We start from the raw sequence: 21,178 nt of genomic DNA on the forward strand, positions 1-21,178 counted from the left end.
GGATAAGCATTTAGGCCAGGATAGAAACTTAGAAAGCATTCTTATGATCAGACATACTAAAACCAGGTTATTCAGAGCACACAGAGGAAATTATTGTGCATTTTATAGCAAAAGACATCAGTAATTTGCTACCATTAAGTCTTGTTAAATTCACAAATAACAAAATGTTGGTCAATTCTGTTGCATTTCTGAAAGTGCCAGTCTACTATGTAAATTTCTTGAAATCTATTTCCAATCTGTGTAACACACTTAGAATTAGAATTCAGAATTTCAGAAGGTATTTTAACTATTATCGTATCAAGCTTTTATTCATGGCTCTGAAGAGCTGCTAAACATAGTATCTTAAGATTTCATTATATTCAGTAGGTGCTTTTTCTGTCCTTGTTCTTTGTGTTTTCAGAGTCTTTTAGCTGCTGAAGGCACATAAGTGTTGGATTGAATTTTGTTTGAGGAGTAGGGTGGGTGGTTAATCCATCTGCTGTTGATGTTCAGGGGAACGGCAGGTTTGTTTCCAACATCGTGACCTCTCAGTTTCTTTAAAAGATGGCTTTCCCTTTTTGATGTACCAGTTTTATGTGCTATTAAAATGGTTTCAGACAACACCAACAGAAGAAATTATGGCTATAATTCATTAACTCCCTGAGATTTGTTAATCTGTGCCACGTAGAAAGGGGTCTAAGCCTTCTTTCTTCAGTCTTTTAAATACTACATACTATACACTATAATAAAGGAACGTTATCTTTGTCAAGTTAACCATTCATAAATTGTGGAATACTCCAGTGAATTGTTTATGGTCGAGCACATCCAATTAATATTATATAAGTACTTGAGCTGCTGCTTGTGTTTTTTTTCCTTTGTGGTGTTCATTGTGCAGGATATACAGGATTCAGAGAGTGGGAAATTACTAAATATGCTTTCACCCTTCTTGTTAAGTGTGTATGTTGTGCCACATGTGTTGCTCATTATGCTGTTTTTCTTCAAATAAACACAATTGTTCTGGTATCTTCTTGCCCTCAGTGCAAGTGTTTAAAAAACACTTTAATCCTATTGAAGCTATTGAACTTCCTTTAAATATTTATAGAAATTGGACTTCATGTTGGGTCAGCAGTGCCTTGCTGCAGGTGTTACAAAGGAGGCAGCGTGTTGTTCCCTGCCAGGGACACACGAGAAAGTAGCTTTGCAAATGGGGATTGACCCTTGTCAGCATGGGGCCAGTGCAGCCAGCCTTCCTAAGGATGTGGAGCTCAGTGGCATCTTGGAGGAGCCAAAGCTCTGCCCATTTTTCTCTCCTCTACAGGAACATGGGAAATATAATAGAAAAAGTGTTGTTGTGGTAGACTAGGACAATCACTTGAAGTATTGCTAGGCTAATGCAAAGCAGCTCCTACTCTTTGTGAAGGCACTTAAGCTTGACCGCAATCTCGTTAACCAAAAGCAAAATGTAATAGCAATAGTCACGTAGCGTTGTATTGGAATGACTGCTGAAATATGGTAGTGTATCGGGTGATCTGGTCTTTCCACGCATTATACATTCTCTTTTTTAATACAAATTGCAGGAAGCAGACAGCAGTCTAGGCCCGTGCCCTCTGATATCGCAGTGATCATGTACACAAGTGGATCCACAGGAGTTCCCAAGGGAGTTATGATTTCCCATTGCAACATAATTGCTGGGATAACTGGAATGGCTGAGAGGATTCCAAACCTGGGGTACGTACCAACAGTTACTTACCAGCAATTAAAGAAGTCATGTAGTTGCATATGAGTTTAGATTAATTACTCTGTAAAATAGTAACTGTTTTATATTGCTTTGTCTGTGACGCATCATACTATGTACTGATGTCTGAGCATCTTCCAGTACTGCATTAAATGACATGACTACTTCATGTGCTGTTTGTTCTCTCGTCTTCTGTATGTGGGCAAGACCGGGACACAAAAGCCTGTGGGGCCGCCTTGCACTTAGAGTGGTTGAAAGCTTCCCTAAGCAGTACTTCTTTGGTTAGTGTTAAATTCTGTGGTTTCTTGCTGTTTGGTGCAGTTTTTAATCTTGTCCACAGAGTTGCCTTTGCAACCATACCACATGGTTAATTGTCTTGGGATGAGTAAACATCACACTTTGTTCATGCCTTAAACCTACAGTATGTAGTAGGCAACTTCTGAAACAAAACTCATAATACTTGAAATATGTTCTCAAGCTCAAAGGCATTTTTCTCACTTCCTCTAGTTCCGCAATAAGCTCTGTGTGAATTTAGCTTGAGGACTCTAATGGTACAACAGAAACCTATCTTTTAAAAATTCTTTACAGGGAAAAAGACATCTATATTGGCTATTTGCCTCTTGCCCATGTTCTGGAGCTGAGTGCTGAACTTGTCTGTCTGTCTCACGGATGCCGCATTGGTTACTCTTCGCCTCAGACATTAGCTGACCAGGTATGTTGTTGATATAAGCCCTCATGGTAAAAAAGACCAAAAACTAGTTACATCAGATCTTTGTAATGTTTCTTTAAAAATATTACAACAAATCTTTTCTACAATTCATGAAACAGGGTATTGGTGGTTATGACTGGTACTCTGGGTTAGTTTTAATTGTTAAAATATAATTTAAATGGAAATGTTTGAAAGATGTGCTATATCATTTTGTTTCTCGTGTTAAAAAACTTGAATGTGTCTACTAGTAAACTTGTTCTTTGCTTTAGTCCTCTAAAATAAAGAAAGGAAGCAAAGGTGATGTCACTACGCTTAAGCCAACCCTAATGGCAGCTGTCCCGGTAAGTAACTGAAGGATAAATAATTAAAAAAAAATATTTTAAAAATATAAGTCATAATTCAAATTTTTAACAATTAAATTAATGACACCAACCTGAGAGGTGTGGTTGACACTCATGAGGAATGGGACGCCATGCAGAGGGACCTGGACAAGCTCGAGAAGTGGGCTAATGCGAACCTCATAAGCTTCAACTAGGCCAAGTGCAAGGTTCTTGTCCTCAACACAGGAAAGACATGGACCTGTTGGGGAGGCTCCAGAGGAGGGCCATGAAGATGCTCAAAGGGCTGGAGCACCTCTCCTATGAGGACAGGCTGAGAAGAGCTGGGGTTGTTCAGGCTGGAGAAGAGAAGGCTCCGGGGAGACTTTATTGCAGCCTTTCAGTGCTAAAAAGGAGCTTATACAAAAGATGGGGACAAAGTTTTTAGCAGGGCCTGTTGTGATAGGACAAGGGGTAATGGCTTCAAACTAAAAGAGGGTTAATTCAAACTAGATAGAGGAAGAAATGTTTTATGACACTGTCCCGGGTTGCCCAGAGAGGTGGTAGATGGTCCATCCCTGGAGACATTCAAGGTCAGGTTGAACGGGGCCTCTGAGTGACCTGATCTAGTTGAAGGTGTCCCTGCTCATTGCAGGGGAGTTGGACTAGAGGACCTTTAAAGGTCCCCTCCAACACAAACTATTCTATGATTCTATGACCATTTAAATAAAAAAGGTAGAACCTTTGACATTAAGCTAGCTTAAATAATATTTTTAGTGTTTATTTGTATGTTGGGGATAAACGTTATCATATGAGTGTCAACATATTTCAAAGTAAATTAATGGAACAAAGATAGCTGGCAGCAGGCAGCTTGGGGTTAACTAGTCCTTCTGGTCAGATGTTTACTTTCCTCATTTCTGTGAACATCTTGCTGTCTCTTCGTGATGGAAGAGGAAGCGACCTGGGAGTGGGCTGTTATCTGAACTAGATGTACTAGAATTTCTAGGTGATGTTCCTTTTTTGTGGTACTGAATTTGGGATTTCTGTTACTTTTAGTTAAAGATAATCTTTTTATGCAACTAGGAAATTATGGATCGGATCTACAAAAATGTCATGAATAAAGTGAATGAAATGACTAGTTTCCAGCGGAATCTATTTATATTGGCCTACAACTACAAAATGGAACAGATTTCCAAAGGTTACACTACCCCGCTCTGCGATAGGTAATTTTATTTTTAATGGCACCAATAAAATGCTTATCAAAGTCTTACCTCATGAGCAGTATCCGATTTTTTTTTTTGTGTGTGTGCTTCTCTTTGTTTTAATGTTGATGCTTTGAACGTGAATGAGTCTGTAATTAAGCGTAAATTGAAACAACAAATCAGTAGTTTGTGTGATGGTTTTAAGTATTTACTGAAAGAATTTAAGTGAGTGTTATATAACTTGGAACTGATTGGAGATTTATACTCATGGCATTATTGTTATCAGGACTTTAACAATGGATTTGTACAATTTCTGGGTAAGATGGGAAGTCTATTCCCGTACATAACTGTAGACATCACGTTTTCACAGAAGTGAATCATAGAATAAAGTTGGAAGGAATCCATAAGGATCATGGAGTCCAACTCCCAACTTTAGTGATACTAAAGGATAATGTAATTGCAAAATTTATACGGCTTATTTAAATTATTTTTGAGGAGAAAATCACAGAACTCTGTCTTACTAAATCTGTGTTCTTAAAACACTTACCTTCAAATCATGAAAAATCAGTGCCTGTGTTCTTGAAAATTTAAATGTGCTCTTTCAGGGTTTTCCTTGAATGCCATAAAATTTTATTTGAAGATGATTGAGACTTTCAGTTCAGATATAAAATTAGGTACTGTCTTGTTTTGTTTTTAAGCAACAAATACATACTCTTACCTTTTGTCTTTTAGCCTTATTTTCCGGAAAGTACGAATGCTGCTAGGTGGAAAAATTCGCATCCTGCTTTGTGGAGGAGCCCCGCTCTCTGCGGCAACTCAGCGGTTTATGAACATTTGTTTCTGTTGCCCCGTAGGACAGGGCTATGGATTAACTGAATCAGCTGGAGCTGGAACAATCACGGAAGGTTGGTGTCAGTGATCCATGCTGAGCCCTCCGCGTGTATCATCTTTGACGGTCTGCTCATTTGGTGTATGCCACCGAACGTAACTGGGGAGTCGTCGGAATCACTTGTAGTCATAAATGTGTAAAACAGTAGGAGTACTAATTTTGACACGTTGTGCTAAAGCTGGTGACCTACATGTAAAATTAATGCTCTCGTTTGTGGGAGAGAAACCTGTAATAGTGTGAATGGGATCTTGGCATTACTGCATTTACCAGCTGAACTGAATAAATTCTTTCTAATTTTGGTGAGTATATTGAGACATTAGGAAAACTAAAAAAATGGAATGCAAAAGCCTGCACCAGATTTTAATTTCATATAACAGAACTTCATCGTTTCAGTGTCCTTTTAGTCCCAAAATTTCACTTATATTCTGTGGTGGGAGAAGGTCCGATCTGCTGGTTTTTGGCAATGGTGTGATCTACCTAGGAATCATATGAGGAATATCTAAGGTTCATGGCTAGATTATGCCAACTTGTAGAACTTGCATTATGTTCCTTGGTGATCCACAGACTGCTGTGATGTGGAATTTAGTCCAAGAGGACTTTGAAAATGGCTTCTTCAGTAGCTTGGGGGGGCGGGGAGGGAAGTGGACCTGTAATACCAATGATGTGATGCTCTTCTGGGAAGGTGCCCAGATGCAGAAGTGTTTGGGAATTGAGATTTCAGGAAAGTAAACCGAAATATAGAATCCCTGAATTGTTGCTACTTATTTCAGAGTCCGGAAAACACTATTTAAAGTTTTTGTGCTGCTTCTGAAGCGTGATCCACATGGACAGCTTGCTGTCAAAGCTGTGTTGATATGACTGGAGGTAGCTATAAATACAGCCGTCTGTTCTCTTTGCAGGATAAGGATTTCATCTCCATTACCTTGATAGATCCATTGGTTTTCTTGGAAGTTCTGTTCTATGAATTAAAGTTCAGAAATAAATTGCAGTTAATTTTCACTAAATGAGATGCATGACAACAAAGATTTTTCTAATTCAGTTTTGGTAATTTTGTTTTCTGAAAAATGCTCTTTTTTAAACTCTAGTTTGGGACTACACTACAGGGAGAGTGGGAGCACCTTTGGTCTGTTGTGAAATCAAGTTAATGAACTGGGAAGAAGGTGAGAATTTCTCTATGTGATTAAATTGTAGTGCGTTTGAAAGAACTTTATATAGCTATTTTTCTATTCGGCTTTGCTCAGTAGTGGTAGTTAGAAGATGATTTCTTGGCTCTTTAAATTTTAAATGCTACTTTTACCTATAAAAGTTTGATCTTGGGGAGAAAAAAAGGTAAAATAAATTCCTTAGTGGTTTTTAAGCTTACAAATATCTAGACAGAAACTATCGATGTGAGTGGCATTTTGACTAGGTTGTGTTATGATTCTCTTTGGCTATACTGTTTCTTTTATTCCAGTCACTATAATTGTGTATGCGTATTGTGTAAAAGTATGTTGAACGTCTTGTTAGATCAGTATTCTTGCAGGATGGGGTGTGGGTCTTGTATGTTGTGTCTTAGAGCTGCTGGATTCAGGAGAATGTGTGATACCTTCTGTGGCCGTTAAGAAAAGACTTAATAGTCTTAATTAATAGACTTAAATAAAACTAAAAATAGTCTTAATAATATTAATAATTAAATTATTTAAAAATATCTTAAAAAGTCTGAAATGTGTTTAGGTGATTTCCTTTCACTGTGGGCTTTTATGTATTGTAGAGTAGAAACACATAATACTTAAGGGTGTTTTGGGCTAATGTGAAACCTTGTAGGTTTTTTCTTTCCTAAAATATGAGGCAAAAATTATCTTTTTTTTAGATTTGAGCCTGTGTGAAACTGATAGACCATGTTAGTCCTGGCAGAAAGAGTACATAGAGGTGGCATTTGCCCTCTGCATGTGTGTGAATTTCACTGTTTGTAAACACAGATGTTAAATAGCTGTTTATATGCTGAAAAGAATTGGAACCACCTCTTCTCTTACTGAACTATTTAAGCAAGTGGTAACTTTGGCTACGGACTTACTAAAGTGCTTAATTCTGTATTTAAATAGTAAAACTAATAGGAATTCTTGCTTTGGCATATATTTTAATTCTTGTTAACATAATAAAAACTGTACTTTTAGGTGGATATTACAACACCGATAAACCATATCCTAGAGGTGAGATTCTTATTGGAGGACAAAATGTGACTGTGGGATACTACAAAAATGAAGTGCGAACCAAAAAAGATTTCACTGTTGATGAGAATGGGCAAAGGTGGCTTCATACTGGAGACATTGGAGAGTTTCATCAAGATGGATGTCTAAAAATTATTGGTGAGTTAGTAACTTCAGGTGAACATATGTATGTAAACATTCTTCATGGCTGCTAAGTACTGTAATTTACCAAAAAAACCCCTCTCCATATGTTGTCATGCAGTCTAAAGCGCTGCCATATATCCCGGGGAAATGCTGATATGTTGCTCTAAACTTGATTGTGTGTGTTAAAAACTGATATAAATTTTAAAACAATTGCTTCCTTTTAAAACAGTCTTAACATTGACTCCACTCTGTTAGTGAGACTGGGTAGTAATTAGAGAGTAAAATGTAGACTAATTGGGCTATATAAGCTGCCTTAGATTTTATAATTTAAGTGTGGAATTTGATTCAGTGAAAGGGCTCTTCTGGTAATATGTGCTCAGGAATTAAATAAGCCTTTTTTAATCTTGCCGTTCTTTGTAATAAGAATATCCCTTTACCATAATGGAACTAGGGGAAAAATATAGTTAAGTAAAGGTGTTGCACATAAGGCTCTGATGGGCTCATAATTCTTTGACACCTCTAGGCACAAAAATGGGTGGCCTGACAACTGCCAGGTGTGTCTCTTGGAGTCAGTGGGTGATTTAGGGTGCTCTTTAATCCTGAAAACTAAGCTTATTTGATTTATTATGTGAGAAGAATCTTGTGTCCTATTGCAGCTGCCTTGCACAGGTCAAACGGGTTAGACAGCTACAAAAACTACCTTGCCTGGTTGCACAAAGCAACCTGAAGGTATATAGCCAAGGAGAGGTACTCCTGGCTGCCATCACAGCTAGGCTAGAGTAGTCACCTTTGCTTTCTTTGGCCTATGTGCAATAAGTTCAAGTAATCTGGGCTTTAATTTTCGGTTCCTATTGTTGTGTTTCAAATAACAGATGGACAGTTGCTCTTTAAATATAGATTTAGCCTGGGAATAAATATCAAAATGTCACCAAATGCTGCATTTCCTGCTTGAAGCGTCTGGACCAGACAGCAGAAAATGCGTGCTTCTGGCCAGACACTGGCTTTTGCGTAATCCTAGTTGTCTTCCATTTACACGCTGGTGCAGTCACATTGGAGATGCTGTTCTAAAGACAGAAAATGCATGGGATCGAAATGTGTCTCATGTTTAAGTGAGGGACAGATTGATAAAATGCCAAGTCTGGAAACGTGATATTAAATGTTTCTGGTACATTCACCAAACATGAGTCAGCTTACCTTTTGGCATTTGTACCTTCTTTTCAGAAAAGTATAAAATCAATGTCTAAAGTTTTGTGTTCTGTAATTAATGGTTAATTCGTTTTTTCCTCAATAGATCGTAAAAAAGATCTTGTAAAACTCCAGGCAGGAGAATACGTTTCTCTTGGCAAAGTAGAAGCAGCTCTAAAGAATCTTCCACTGGTAGATAATATTTGTGCGTATGCAAGCAGGTAAGAGGCAGCTGGTAGTTTGTTATTATTGTATTCTTATCTGTCCTACTGAAGATGTAAGCAAAATTTTTTGCCATTCAACATGTGGAGTTTTTTAAACCAGTTGATAAAGGATTTTACTTATAGTACAATGGAATAACTTTCTCTATCAAAACTAAGACATCTGAAAGGTTTGGTTTTATTTTTCCCTTCCTATTTTTTTTCATCATTTGTTGGAGAACGCCAAGAACGAGTCTTTCTTTCATTTCCTTTTCCCCAATCTGAAAAGCAGTTAAGCTCTGACTGCATCACTCAAGCACTTCAGAGATTATTACCTACCTAAGCCCCGCGACACCTTGTTCCTTTCTGTATTTAGCTGTAGTCTGTTCTTCAGAGCAAGTACTGTTGTACTTTGGAGGAAGGGGGGGGAAAAATCCCACCAACATCCCAGAAGCTGGTTTGCACATTAAAAATAGTTTTCTTTTAACCCCTGCAATATACTAGCAGAAGCTTTGAAGCTTGAAAGAAAACTCTGTAAATACTATGCAAACACACAATAAATGATGATCAAATGTCCTTTATATTTGCTTTCTAAGTGCACTACCAAATTAAGCATATAAGGGCTTAAGTTTCTATTTCTAGAATTTTCTACCTGTACATGATATAGACTTAAATGTATAAATACACTTCAGGTGGTCGTCGTTGTCATTTTGGAGCTTCTGAATGATCAGAAATACTCTGATTTCCAGTATGGCCAAAAAAGCCCCACTTGATAACTTTGATTGAAGGAGGCCAGGGCAAGCATACCAGAGAACTGCTCAGTGGTAATAAAATAGAAAATTAACTTTTGGTTTGTTCACCTGGTTCTCTGTGGTATATTTCTTTTTTTTTTTTGTGTGTGTGTGTTAACTAATGGTAGTCATCCTGGAACTTCAGTTTTGACAGTTCTGTATCAGTAGGCTGACGTGCACTGGGCATGCCACTGCTGAGAAAACTTCCATTATATTAGGCTTTATTTGTGGTTTTGACATGTTGGGCAAGTCTCATATTTGCTTGCTTTCACTGCCTGAGGCTCTCTGCCTCTTCTGAGCACCCTCTGTAGTCTTTGGAGAAAGAGGCTCTTCCAGATGGTGATTTCTGCTGTTCCAGGGTTGACGGTCACTGTTGGAATCGTACTATCAAATTTGTGTTAACTTTGCCAGGTCAGCATTACTTTACAGACTAAAATGTACTTGTCAGGCATTTGACTCTGGTAGTCTGTGTCCTGTCTATTACTTAAAAATAGGAAAATCTGTGAGTAATTTTTAAAGGTAACTTACAGAGTCCCAAGTACATTGCAAATTGTTTTTCTGTTGCTGCTATATTTCTTCCTAATAATTTCATGCCCGTAATTCGGCATCAGTAGCCATGTAATACAGATTTTATGGATGATTGTCCATATGCACATTTCACTGTGGATGATACTCACCTTAGCAGCGTGAGCTCAGAGACTTTTTGTTAGCAGTGCCCACAACTTCATATTCTGTCACTCCTTATACTTTGCCTGCGTGATCTCATAAGTAAGAGTCGTCCTTCATTTGTAGCTGTTTTACCTCCCACGTGCAAAAGGACAAGGAGGGCAGACTCTTACAAATAGGTTAGATCTATGATTTGACCTTAGATCTTGGGGTGCATGTCTCCTGAATACAGGTGGCAGGGAATCAAAAGTGTTTGCACGATATCACTGCTTTAAAAGCTGTATGCATTGGCCACCACGGACAAAATACTCCGGTGAGATAAGGAATAAAATGTTTGATGAAAGGAATCACGATTAGAGCTCTTTCAGAGGAGACTCCTAATGCTTTATCAGCACTTCACTCATCCAAAATGTATCCAGCGGATATCAAGCATCACGTCAGGAAAATGAGTAGCTCAGTTACCTGAGGAATGAGCAAACAGCTAAAAAACCCAAGGGAGTTCTCAGCAGGAAGCTCAAGGAGAGCTGACAAGGGCCAGACTTCACAGAATAGAAATGGTGATATTGACATGTAGTGCCACGGTGTCTCTCACCGTAGGTCTGAGAGCCGTGCTCGAGTAGGGTGTCAAGCACAGCAAGGGAATCAAGATTCCTAGTGTTTTAGCATGGAGGAGATGACTTAAGAGGTCCTGAGGACCAAATTCTGAAAATGTCTTCCTTCATGCTGCTGCTATGACCTCCAAGACTGAAGAAGCTAGCAAATTCAAATAATCTACAGAAGGAACAGTAGTGGAGAGGGAAGTGGCTGCTCCAGAGAGATGATGTAGTCTTCAGGATACTTCTCAAGACGAACAGTGCTTTAGCATTTGAACTGCAGCAAGTCAAGATTTAACTTGGTGGTACAGAATGAAAAACTACATGTTCCAGGAGCTGTCAGCTCTGAGGTGCTTTTTCCAGGAAAACGCATAGTTGGATGAACTCGTTTGTCCAGAGGAAGTATGCTTCCACTGCAGAGCCTGAATTTTAGATGAACCAGAAGTTTGAGACTTACCCAGCCAACTGATTACTTCTGTGTGCTGTTTATCCCTGGAGTCACTGGCGATATTGCTGGACGTGACCTTAAGCATGCCAAATGACTACAGGAACCAGGGGTGAAAGTGCCAGAATCCTTTGTGTTCTGGATGCCTTCGTACATAATAGATATGACAGAGTAGACCCCAGACGAAGTTACAAGGGTTCAGTACAGAGTATAGTTAGGGGGCGGGGGGGGATCAGAGGCAAAGGCAGAAGGTGAGATGTGAGCAGTAAGTGATGCTGAGGCTAATCTGAAGTCTTTCTGCAAGTACATTCTTAGAGAAAAATGAGAAGAGTTTCAAGTCAGCCAAAAGGCAAAGCTTGTCGACAGATGATGCCAGAGAAGCCTGTTTGTAATGGACTTTTGTGCAGTCTTCATGGCTGCTGTCAGATGCCCATTGTAATTCATACCAGCAACAAAGGAGAAAATTGCCATGTACAGGAACCAAAAGGGTATTTAGAATTAGTATTTTAAAATTATCTCGGACACCTTAAAGGACAAGCTAAAGTAATCTCCATACTGGGGTTAAGGTTCTGTATTTTGCATTAATGGTCTGTCTGGTGAAAGACAGTTGAAAACATTTATTAAATCTGTATATGGTTAAGGTAGGACAGGACAGGACCAAAGGGACAGTGGAGGACAGGATTAGAATTCTGAGCAAGCTTGACTAGATGGAGCTTTGGTTGAACACAGTGGTCAGTTTAAAGAGGGGAAATATAAACTATACTTACAAGTAAATAAACTGCAAAAATTCAGCGGGTGCTGACGTGAGTCAAGAAGTACCCTGCTGTTGTAAGAAGGTAAATATTATGGCATAATTAGATGTATAGCCTACAAGATGCACAATAATCTTTTTGCTCTAACAAGACTTAAAGGGTCTGAGTTCCACATGCAGCACTTCAGAAAAGGTGGACGTCTTGAAAAGAATCCAGGAGAAAAATGGGAATGTCTGGGCAGAGATCTCGGATGCATGACTTAGAAGAAAAGGGCATTGCTTAAATTCCTAAAGAAGCTTAAGAAAGGAAGGAAGACTAGACAGATGAGAAGGAAAAAAAATAGTAACAGTCTGTGAACAAATACATGGCTTCTGTGGAAAGGAGAGGAATGTCTGACAGTTCACTATATGAAAATGCAACTGATGTAAACTGCAGAGAGGACGAGTCAGGAATAGCCACCAGGAACAGCTTACTAGTGCTAAAAGTAGTGAAGCATCGGCGTTTGCCTGATGTTTAAGAACAGGTTGGACAAACACCTTTAGATGTAGCTGACTTTGCTTCAAGTCAGGTGCTTGAATGAGATGATCAATTAGATGACCTTCTGAGATCCCTTTCAGCTCTGATTCTGTGGTCTGCTTTGTTAGAACATGTAGAGCTGCTATGTGAGGTTCTGTTCACGTTTTCCCTAAACTTTACGCCATCTCAAAAGTCTTGAATACCTCTTTCAAGGCGAATTGTGCTTCAGCGTTTTTCCAAAGACTTTGAGATCACAGCTTCATATGTTCTAGGCATACCAGGAGCAGGCAAAGATTGCCAACAGCAGAATGAGTGTATGGACAATCGCTTGAAAGAGAAAGGCAAGTCACTTACCTTACAGAAGCAGGTGTTCTTTGAGATGGGTTGTGCATATGCTCATTCTGCGACCTGCTCCCCAGCCCCTCTTTGCTGCAGTCCTCTACAGTAACTGGATTCTGCAGGGGAGAGGAAACTGAGGTAGGGAAGCGGCACACCGGTCTTCATGTCAGGATGCAAAACTTGAGGAGAGGCAGAGTGGGTTGACCTCATGTGGGTACTGCTACCCCAAAGCTTTGAGCGTGAGGGACAGTGGAATATGCATATGGACAGCACACCTTGAAGCAAACCAGTTGCTGTAAGGTAAGTAGCTTCTCTTTCTACTTATTTTTAAGCAGGCAAAGGTAATTTGGGTACTATTTCAGAAAGACTATCAGGTGAACAAAAGCCAACTGTTAAGCGCAATATCTCTGTATCGAGTGCAAAGCCCCCAACTTGAAATGTTATTTTTGAAGACTTGCTAACTTTACAAAATTCATACTAAAGTACATTATACTTCTCAGTTTCCATTCTTATGTCATTGGATTTGTTGTGCCAAATCAAAAGGAGCTCGCAGAACTAGCTCGAAAGAAAGGATTTAAAGGAACCTGGGAAGAGATCTGTAACAGTCCTGAGATGGAAAAAGAGGTACTGAAGGTGCTAGCTGAGGCTGCCATGGCAGGTGAGTAGCTGGGCAGATCATACTAACCTTACGGACCAAAATGTCTGTGAAACAGATAAGCATAGGCCCTAAAAATAGTGTGTGTATTTTATAGAACATATATGAAGTGAAGTCTTCGTACAAAAAAACAAACAAAATATGAGTCGGGTCAGTCCTTTTGATTCATGTAACTATTTTTTTGACCATGGCCAATAGCTGAGGAAAGAATATAAAACCAGGGCAAACTCAACAAGCTCAGGTCAGTTCTTATATAAGTATTTGTGTCTGGCGCTCTCTAAGGTGTTCTGTAATACTTTTTTGGCCTTAGCTGCTGGTCCAAGAGAACGTGGGTCATCTGTAGATCCATGATCTGTGTGTCTCAGGTGCTGCGTACCTCTGCATAGTTGAAATAAGCCCATGGCGACAGGGACTGTTCTAGCTTCCAGTGACTTGCATCTGAGGGGTTTCCTAAACTGAAAGCAGTGTCTTTGTAGCTAATGACTTTCAGTAGACTTTTCTTACATTAACTCTTCTAGTTAAAGCTATGTAAATATTCTGTATCAGTATCCATACTACCTCTCGGCGGAGTTGAGCAGCTCAGCTACGTTCGTGTGAAGAAATGCCTCTTGTTTGTTTTAACCCTGCCATCTGCTAGTTCGGTTTGGTTCTGCCAAGCTCATGTCTGGGAGAACAATCACAATGGCAGTTGTGACTTCTTTTCAGTGTCTATTATACTTCCCCCTCAGCTGTATCTTTTTCATGCTAATTGGTCATCGTCTGTTAGCTGTTCTGGTGCAGAATTAAACAGTGGCACAGTGATACGCTGTTTGTTCTTTCATCATAATTTCTGCCTTGTTTCTGCTTTTGATCATTACTAAGCACTGAGCTTTTTTCATAAAGCTGTCAGATATGACCGTGTTTTGTAAATAGTCATTGTGGATGTTAAATTTGTTTTTCATATGTGTTCTCTTTTACACTTTTCTGCAATGAATGTTTTCTGCAGTCTGCTTTGCAGTCGCTCAGTATCACGATGCCCTTCCGCATCTCTGTGCAATTTGTGCTCATCTTTTCTACCCTGGATGACTTTATGCTTCCAACAGTCTTTGTTTCACTAATCTTCATCTCTTCTCCGTATTACTTGTGAATATATTACACTTGGTGATCAGTGTATTTGCAGACTTCTGTTGCAGGAAGATGCTCTTACGATGACTGCAGTCTCAGTACCGCAGCAGACTCTTGTTTTCCTTGCCCCGTGTCTCCAGTCCGTTTTCCTTCACTGGGTGGAGCGTATGGGCAGAGTTGTTCTAAGAAGCTGCTGCGGTGGAGAGCGTGTACAAAGCCGCTTTCCTTCTTTTGTGCAGCACACGATTGATGAAGCAGAATATTTGATTCAATCCTAGGCATTTTTACACATTTTGATGTTATTTTATATCTGGTTTTGTTTTTTTCACTTTGGTATCATAGGGTTTACTTTTAAAGTAATGTTATGATTATAGTGCAACGTTGCAAAAAAAAAAAAAAAAAACCACACAAAAAACCCAACCAAAACCAACAAAAAAACCCAACAACCAAAAAACAAACCCTCATCCAAACCCAGGGATTTAATGTCAAGGGGAGTAAAAGGTGCAGGAAAATCTAGAAATGGCAGGTTGCACAGGATAATTATACATTTGTAGATTATTTTTTTATTTAACCTGAAAATAGATTATTTTTTTGAATGTGGCCCATCTGTTGGTTACTTTACTTTTCTTAGAGCTACTTCTTTTTCTTCTCTTATGTCTGAAACCATAGCAGAAGCTCTTGCAAATGATAGTGTTTTGTGCTAACCTTTCTGTTTCAGTAAGGGGAACGGCTGCCATATGAACGAACTTTTCTCAAACAATTTAGGACTATCAAGAAAAAACACCAAACCCCCCTGTTTTTTTCCAACTTAAGTAGTATGGCTTTTAAGACCTTATCTCCAGAAGGTATCATAAGACTGCTACAACAGCGTATATTTTGAGGATGTCTCCTTCATGCACTGAGGCTTTTCTGAGGTTAGGGAGCAGCTGGGGTTTATTTCGATATTTCTGTGGGAACTGGAGGACAGTTACTGGTGGATCCTGTCACTCTGCTAGTGACCACGCGGGTTTTCAGAGCTAACCATGGGGGTTTGGGCAACGCTTCTTCGTTCATGTCGTGTGCTCTTCTGTGCAAGAGTACAGTTCCTCCTCTTGTGCTTAACTGTAGAAAAATGGTTACATTTACATTTTGTATTAAAAATGTTTATTTTTACAGCTAACCTGGAGAAGTTTGAAATACCAGTAAAAATACGTTTGAGCCCTGATCCTTGGACCCCTGAGACTGGTCTAGTGACAGATGCGTTCAAACTAAAACGCAAAGAGCTTACGGCATACTATCAAATGGACATCGATCGAATGTATGGAAAAAATGTAAAATAATTATTTTTTTTCTCCACCACTTTGCTACAATGAGCTTGGATCAAATAGGAAATACTTGAATTGCCTGTCTCAACGCTTGAGATCAACACACAAAACCACCATTCGTCATTTGCAGCTTAAACTGTTATTTCTGATAACGTCACCGTGATGACTGGCAAGTTTAGTAAAATGTTACGGCAGCAAACTTGTGTCTGTCTCCTTTTTTTCCAGTTTTCTCTGCTACCTTCTCAGTCTGTGGATTTTCCCGAGTCTTTTTGGGAAACCATGATTCTGAAGCCTCAAGTTTTTAAACATTTATAAATCCTGTATAATGTTTTATTTGTATCTTTAAAATTTGGATGTATATAGAGAGAACTTGGCTATATAAGAAATGGTTATACTGGGGGCCTTTTTTACCTAATTATTTAAAGATGTAAGGTATTGACGTTGTGATATTATGTACATTGAAAATGCTTTCATTGGTGAACAGAGGACCGGGTTATTTGCTGCTGTGCTATTTTTTTTCTGTGTAAATCTGAGGGAGAAAATATTTGACATTGCAGCTTGTGGAATACGCATTCAGTATGTGCCTAATGGTTACTTTTATTTTTATCTGAAAATGAAAAGATGGTTGTGGCACAGCTCTGCATAAAGGCAGGTACTCTTGCAGGTGTTAGTTAAAGCTTGTTTAATACAAAAGACGCTATTAACTCAGAAAAAGTTAAACCTAAGAATAATCTCTCAAATATAGAAGCTCCTTTTTTTTAAAGAGCTGGTGACCATTTCATACGGTAGTTGAATTGTGTAGAGCTAATAAGAGCTCTAAGCATTAATTTCACTAAACGCTTGGTAAGTTTGACAGTGCCCTTTGAGCAGAGGGACTGTAGCAGCTTTTGTCTTTTCTCATCAGGTTTGGACATTACACCGGGTTTGCTCTTTCATTGTTTGGCAAAGTCTGGCAAGACCCTGGTTCTGCCCTAGCCGCAACCCAAATCCTACTGGGGGGATTTTTAAAGTCATAATGACAGTTATGTTCTCAGCTCACACGGTGCCTAGCTGCCCTTTGTGCCATTAAAAATCTCCCTTTAATTCTGTGGTCTTTTGTTTAGCGCTTTTTTTGCTTTAAAACCAGATATTTGACATATTTGTCAGCCAGAGTTATTTATGTTACTTGGTTTGTTACACCCAATCCTTACTTTGGGAAGCAGTCTCAATTTCTGTTTTACTATAAATATGTGAATATTGTTTCAAGAACTATGGGGGATCTTTTCATCTTCAGTGGGAGTGTTTGGGTTTGTTTCAGATGTGAATTTTATTTTCAAAATATTTCTCGAAAGACTATTTTAATCAGGGTTACATGAGAATGTGAAAAGGCATGCATCAGTCTACTTTGTGACAAAGATTAAAATGGCTTTAATTTGGAGATTATTCTCTCGTGTATCATTTACTTGCAGTACGAAAAAAATCAAGGTCTTGATACCACTTAGTATCCTACTGTGGTAGCATATAGCAGTTCTGAACGGCAGAGGCTTTGTCTAGGGGAAGGAGTTCTGCTGGTAGCATTTGTGACATGGGAGTTTTGGAAGATGTTCGGTATACAAATTTTCTTTTAAAATTTTTCTGAAATATTATTATTTAAATTAACACTTGTCATCAATTACGGAAAGCAGTTTCATAGGCGTCGAAAGTTATCAAGTAGTTTCCCTGTGCTGTAGTTCTGATGGAACGTTGCGAATGTGTGTGCTGTAGTTCATGTTACGTTACCATCTCTCCCACTATTCATGGATTTCCCCTGCTGCTGTCTATGGAAAAACTGTTACAGTTTGGTGAATTTTGGTGTAACTAGTCAAACGGAAATATAAGCAACAGAACTAAATTAGAACCGTATTTGTGGGATAAATGCCTTCAGATACCTAGATCATAAATTAAAACCTCTGGCAAGTAGAGATAAGACTAATGTTGGTAAGTGGCTGAAGAATCCGAATGTGGATATTGCCAAGTCTGTAGGGCAGTGTCACACCGTATATTAGACATTACTAATACTTACATATGTATCTGTGCTCCATCGACAGGTTCTTAGATAGTTCGCACTCAGCACAGGATGTACATTGTTCAAATATTTTTTGTGATTTTTAGTGAAAATTAATAAATTGCCGAAGTACTATGTATGTCACTTGGTGCATTGTGCAGCAGATTTAAAAAAATAAATCTGCTTTTGGTTAATTCGGAAGGAATCTAAAGTTAGTATTTTATTCTGCTAAGGGTTTAAATCCACTTTTGGATAAATTGCATAAATGAAACTCTTAAAATGGTTTGAAAATAGTAGTTTTAACCTTTCTTCTTATCCAGTCACAAGATTGGGTTACAGTCTACTGTGCGTTTGATTTTACAGTTCAATTTTTGTGTTTAAAACTGATGTCAGTATATAGTCGCTTCTTCTTTAGACATCACGTTCATTGTGGACATTTAATTTCTTCTGCCGAATGTGAAAACAAAGCAGTTCATTAATTTTAGCCTCTGCGTTGAAGATAGGAAGACTTTTAAAATATTTGTGTGGGCTTAAGATATTTGTGATGAGTATGGTCTTTCTTTTGATTTATAACAAAAAAACCCGGACTTTAATACTGCTAGGTTCTGAGTACTTCCATGTCCCGTCGAGGGCCCCTGTCCCGTGGGTGTCCCTGCGCCACGGCTATAACAGGACGGTAAGTTGGAGCTGGCGTTCGGGTGTAGGACTCCCCTCTCTGGCAGCCTTGATCCTGTAGATCTGAGATACTTCTGGCTGCCACCACCTTCTCGCCCTGTGAGAAAGACAACTTTAGGGGCATTTGTTGGAACCCCGCGTAGATGCACTACATGCCAGCCAGGAATTTACCTGGTCTCTTGCTCTGTTTGTTTGTTTGTTTGTTTGTTTTTTAATCTGTCTTCCCATGCCCAGTGTAACAAAGTACCTGCTGGCACGTATTGCACGTGTCCCACGGACAGCTGTAGAGTAAATTAGCAAAAGTGCATGGCTGGAAGTAGCGGTCTCCATCATGTGGGGAATTTTGTAATGGAAAGAGCCGTTGACTCTTAAACTGTCTTTCTGAGCTCAAACCGAGAACAAGGGGTGTGTACCTCACCCGAGGGGCCCCAAAAAGGGGGGGATTTTTAACAAAGCTTTTGTAAATACAGGACTTCCCAGAACTATGAATTGTAACTACTTGTTCTGTTGTGAAAATTTACTTATTTCATTATTAAAAATGACTCACCAAGAAATTCCAAGGATGCTGTGAATCTCCTTTAAATCCGTACAATTATTTAAAAATATTTCATGACTTTGACTCAGATTCAGTCTAGACGTCATAAATGTCCTTTGCAGAGAATAGTGTTTCTGGAGTAGGTTAGGAAAGGGAAAAATTAAATGTCAGAAAAAGACCTTGCAGGTTTACTGATGCTGCTACACCTGCAGTTTACACGCAAGCAGGACCATACCTCAATGGGAGGCTGTATCTTAGCAGTAAAATACTTTGCTGAAATGAAAGCGAAAAAACAATGTGCACCTGAAAGTAAGGACATAATGCGTACCCACGTCCTGCTGGTTTTATAGACAGGGTGCGGAGAAGGGTATGGAATTGAAACCATACATGAAGAACGTCCTGTAAAGCTTGTAAGTTTATGCAGAAATTGCTATAGGACATAAAACTCCTTTGCAATAACCTTTATCCTGCTAAAATTCACAAGCTCTTATTCTGTACTAAAACTAGTTTGGGCGATGCAGTGCAGCTTTTTTAATTTTTATTAATGTGATGTATTAACTACTTTGGACTCGATATAAAATTGTGTACATCTGTTTCTTTACTGGTAAGAGGAACAATCTTCAACTTGCGTACACCTTGGACCAGGCTGAAAAGTTAATTGAGTGACCAGTTGTATATTATTGTAGTTGGTTATTTAATGTAAACTCATTTTCAATGTGATCTTGGTTGTTACTATGAACTGCCTGAACATTGTATATCCTAATTGAGTTATATTGTATGGATTATTTATTTGTAATCGGATATCATGTTTCAAAAATAAAATTAATTTCACAAATTAGGCCCCGTACGTCCAGTTTTTTAAGTGGCATTTCATTTTGTCTTAGCAGAGATAATTTACGGTCCTAAATTAGTGAACTTAAACCCTGTTGGGTGAGTATGGGGCTGTTTAAGCAGGGTGTGGTGGGTGAGGATAGTTCAAACTGTTGCGTTGCCAGGGAAAGCTCTTTGGTGGTGGGTATGTCCTTTTGCTCAGCTCCCTGTCCCGGGCTGCCAAAGGCTCTGTCCCTGCATTGTGGGATCTGGACGGTTTTCTATGTTAAGCTATGTTTTGGGATCTTGATGGTTTTCCACGTTAAGCTATGTTCAGTTTCTAGCCAGGCGCTTGTGCTTTGCAGGTAGTGAATGTTCTGGTTGAATGCTCGGCCATTTGTGCTATGCAGAGATTGCGGATGTGTTTTCCTAGCTGTTAATACTGTTGGTAGTGAGTTTGTATGTCTGGAGTGGGTAATAATCACTCCTGTGTGCGAGGCTTGCCAATTCGGGAGTAGAAATGATATGCGATATAGTGGGAATTCAGCCAGCTCATATCTTTGGAACTATAATTAAAAATCTTGTCAACTATTCAGAACAAATATGACAGTTTCAAGATGAATGCAGGAACGCTCGTTATCCGATTAGTCTGGCGTTCCGCTACAGGAAAGTTACCATTCCGCTTTGTCTATTTTATTTGTGTATGACCTGCCATTTACCCATTGAAGGTTAGCTATGGTAATACCTGATGTAAAGCTGTAAGCTTTTGACGTTTCTTTTACTGTCCAGGTGTACCAAGACTTAAACTTGGTGTTAAATTTTCCTTAAGTGTGTGGGATGAAGGGTCGGATCCCAAAGAGATGTTGGATGCTTGCACATGGAATTCCTAAGATCTCGAGCACTTGAATATAAGGTTTTGATTACAGGCTCACAAACCGTCGCTGGTCACCATCCAGCCTGGAGGCATCTCAACTTAATAGATGCCCCTCTCTCTTATTTTTTGTGTATTTATTTACATGTTCCCCAGATGCCTAGGCTCGTAGTGCTGGCTAAATGTCAAGCCTTCCCTGCTGAATAGCTGATCTTTATTTTTATCCCTTTAATCAGCCATGAGAAGGCTCTGGCTTCCTCCTGATTTTCGGTTATATTCAAAGTAGTTGTTTGTTTTCTTTCCTTCAAAAATACTGGTGTGGTTTTTTTTTTTAAACTGAAAATTTTTTATTTCAAATTCATTTAAGTTAATATGACACGCTTTCATACTTTTTTTTTCTCCCCTTAGGCATCCACAGCTGCTAAAATGCCTTTAGCGGGCTCTTTAATAAAATAAAGAGAAGTAAACAAGTTCTGAACTATTATAGTAGGTAATTTATTACAGCAACTAATTTCAGAAAGGATAAACATGTAACCATTTTAGGAGCCTTAGT

The 21,178-nt window shown here is 39.0% G+C and overlaps 1 protein-coding gene across 4 annotated transcripts in view; it reads left to right on the forward strand.

The window, feature by feature from the left end:
• ACSL3 (acyl-CoA synthetase long chain family member 3) overlaps window positions 1-19,779 on the forward strand; it is a 55,842-nt gene extending 36,063 nt beyond the window's left edge. For all 4 annotated transcript variants that reach the window (XM_074591230.1, XM_074591229.1, XM_074591228.1 and 1 more), the window contains 10 exons: window positions 1,557-1,707; window positions 2,303-2,426; window positions 2,693-2,764; window positions 3,824-3,963; window positions 4,675-4,847; window positions 5,917-5,991; window positions 6,985-7,176; window positions 8,453-8,567; window positions 13,149-13,306; window positions 15,563-19,779. In XM_074591230.1, coding sequence (XP_074447331.1) covers window positions 1,557-1,707; window positions 2,303-2,426; window positions 2,693-2,764; window positions 3,824-3,963; window positions 4,675-4,847; window positions 5,917-5,991; window positions 6,985-7,176; window positions 8,453-8,567; window positions 13,149-13,306; window positions 15,563-15,726 — 1,364 coding nt within the window. In that variant the 3' untranslated portion in view covers window positions 15,727-19,779. The remainder of the gene's footprint in view (window positions 1-1,556; window positions 1,708-2,302; window positions 2,427-2,692; window positions 2,765-3,823; window positions 3,964-4,674; window positions 4,848-5,916; window positions 5,992-6,984; window positions 7,177-8,452; window positions 8,568-13,148; window positions 13,307-15,562) is intronic.
• The last annotated feature ends 1,399 nt before the right edge of the window (window positions 19,780-21,178 follow it).

Source organism: Larus michahellis, chromosome 6, assembly GCF_964199755.1.
Source record: "Larus michahellis chromosome 6, bLarMic1.1, whole genome shotgun sequence".
Lineage (NCBI taxonomy): Eukaryota > Metazoa > Chordata > Aves > Charadriiformes > Laridae > Larus > Larus michahellis.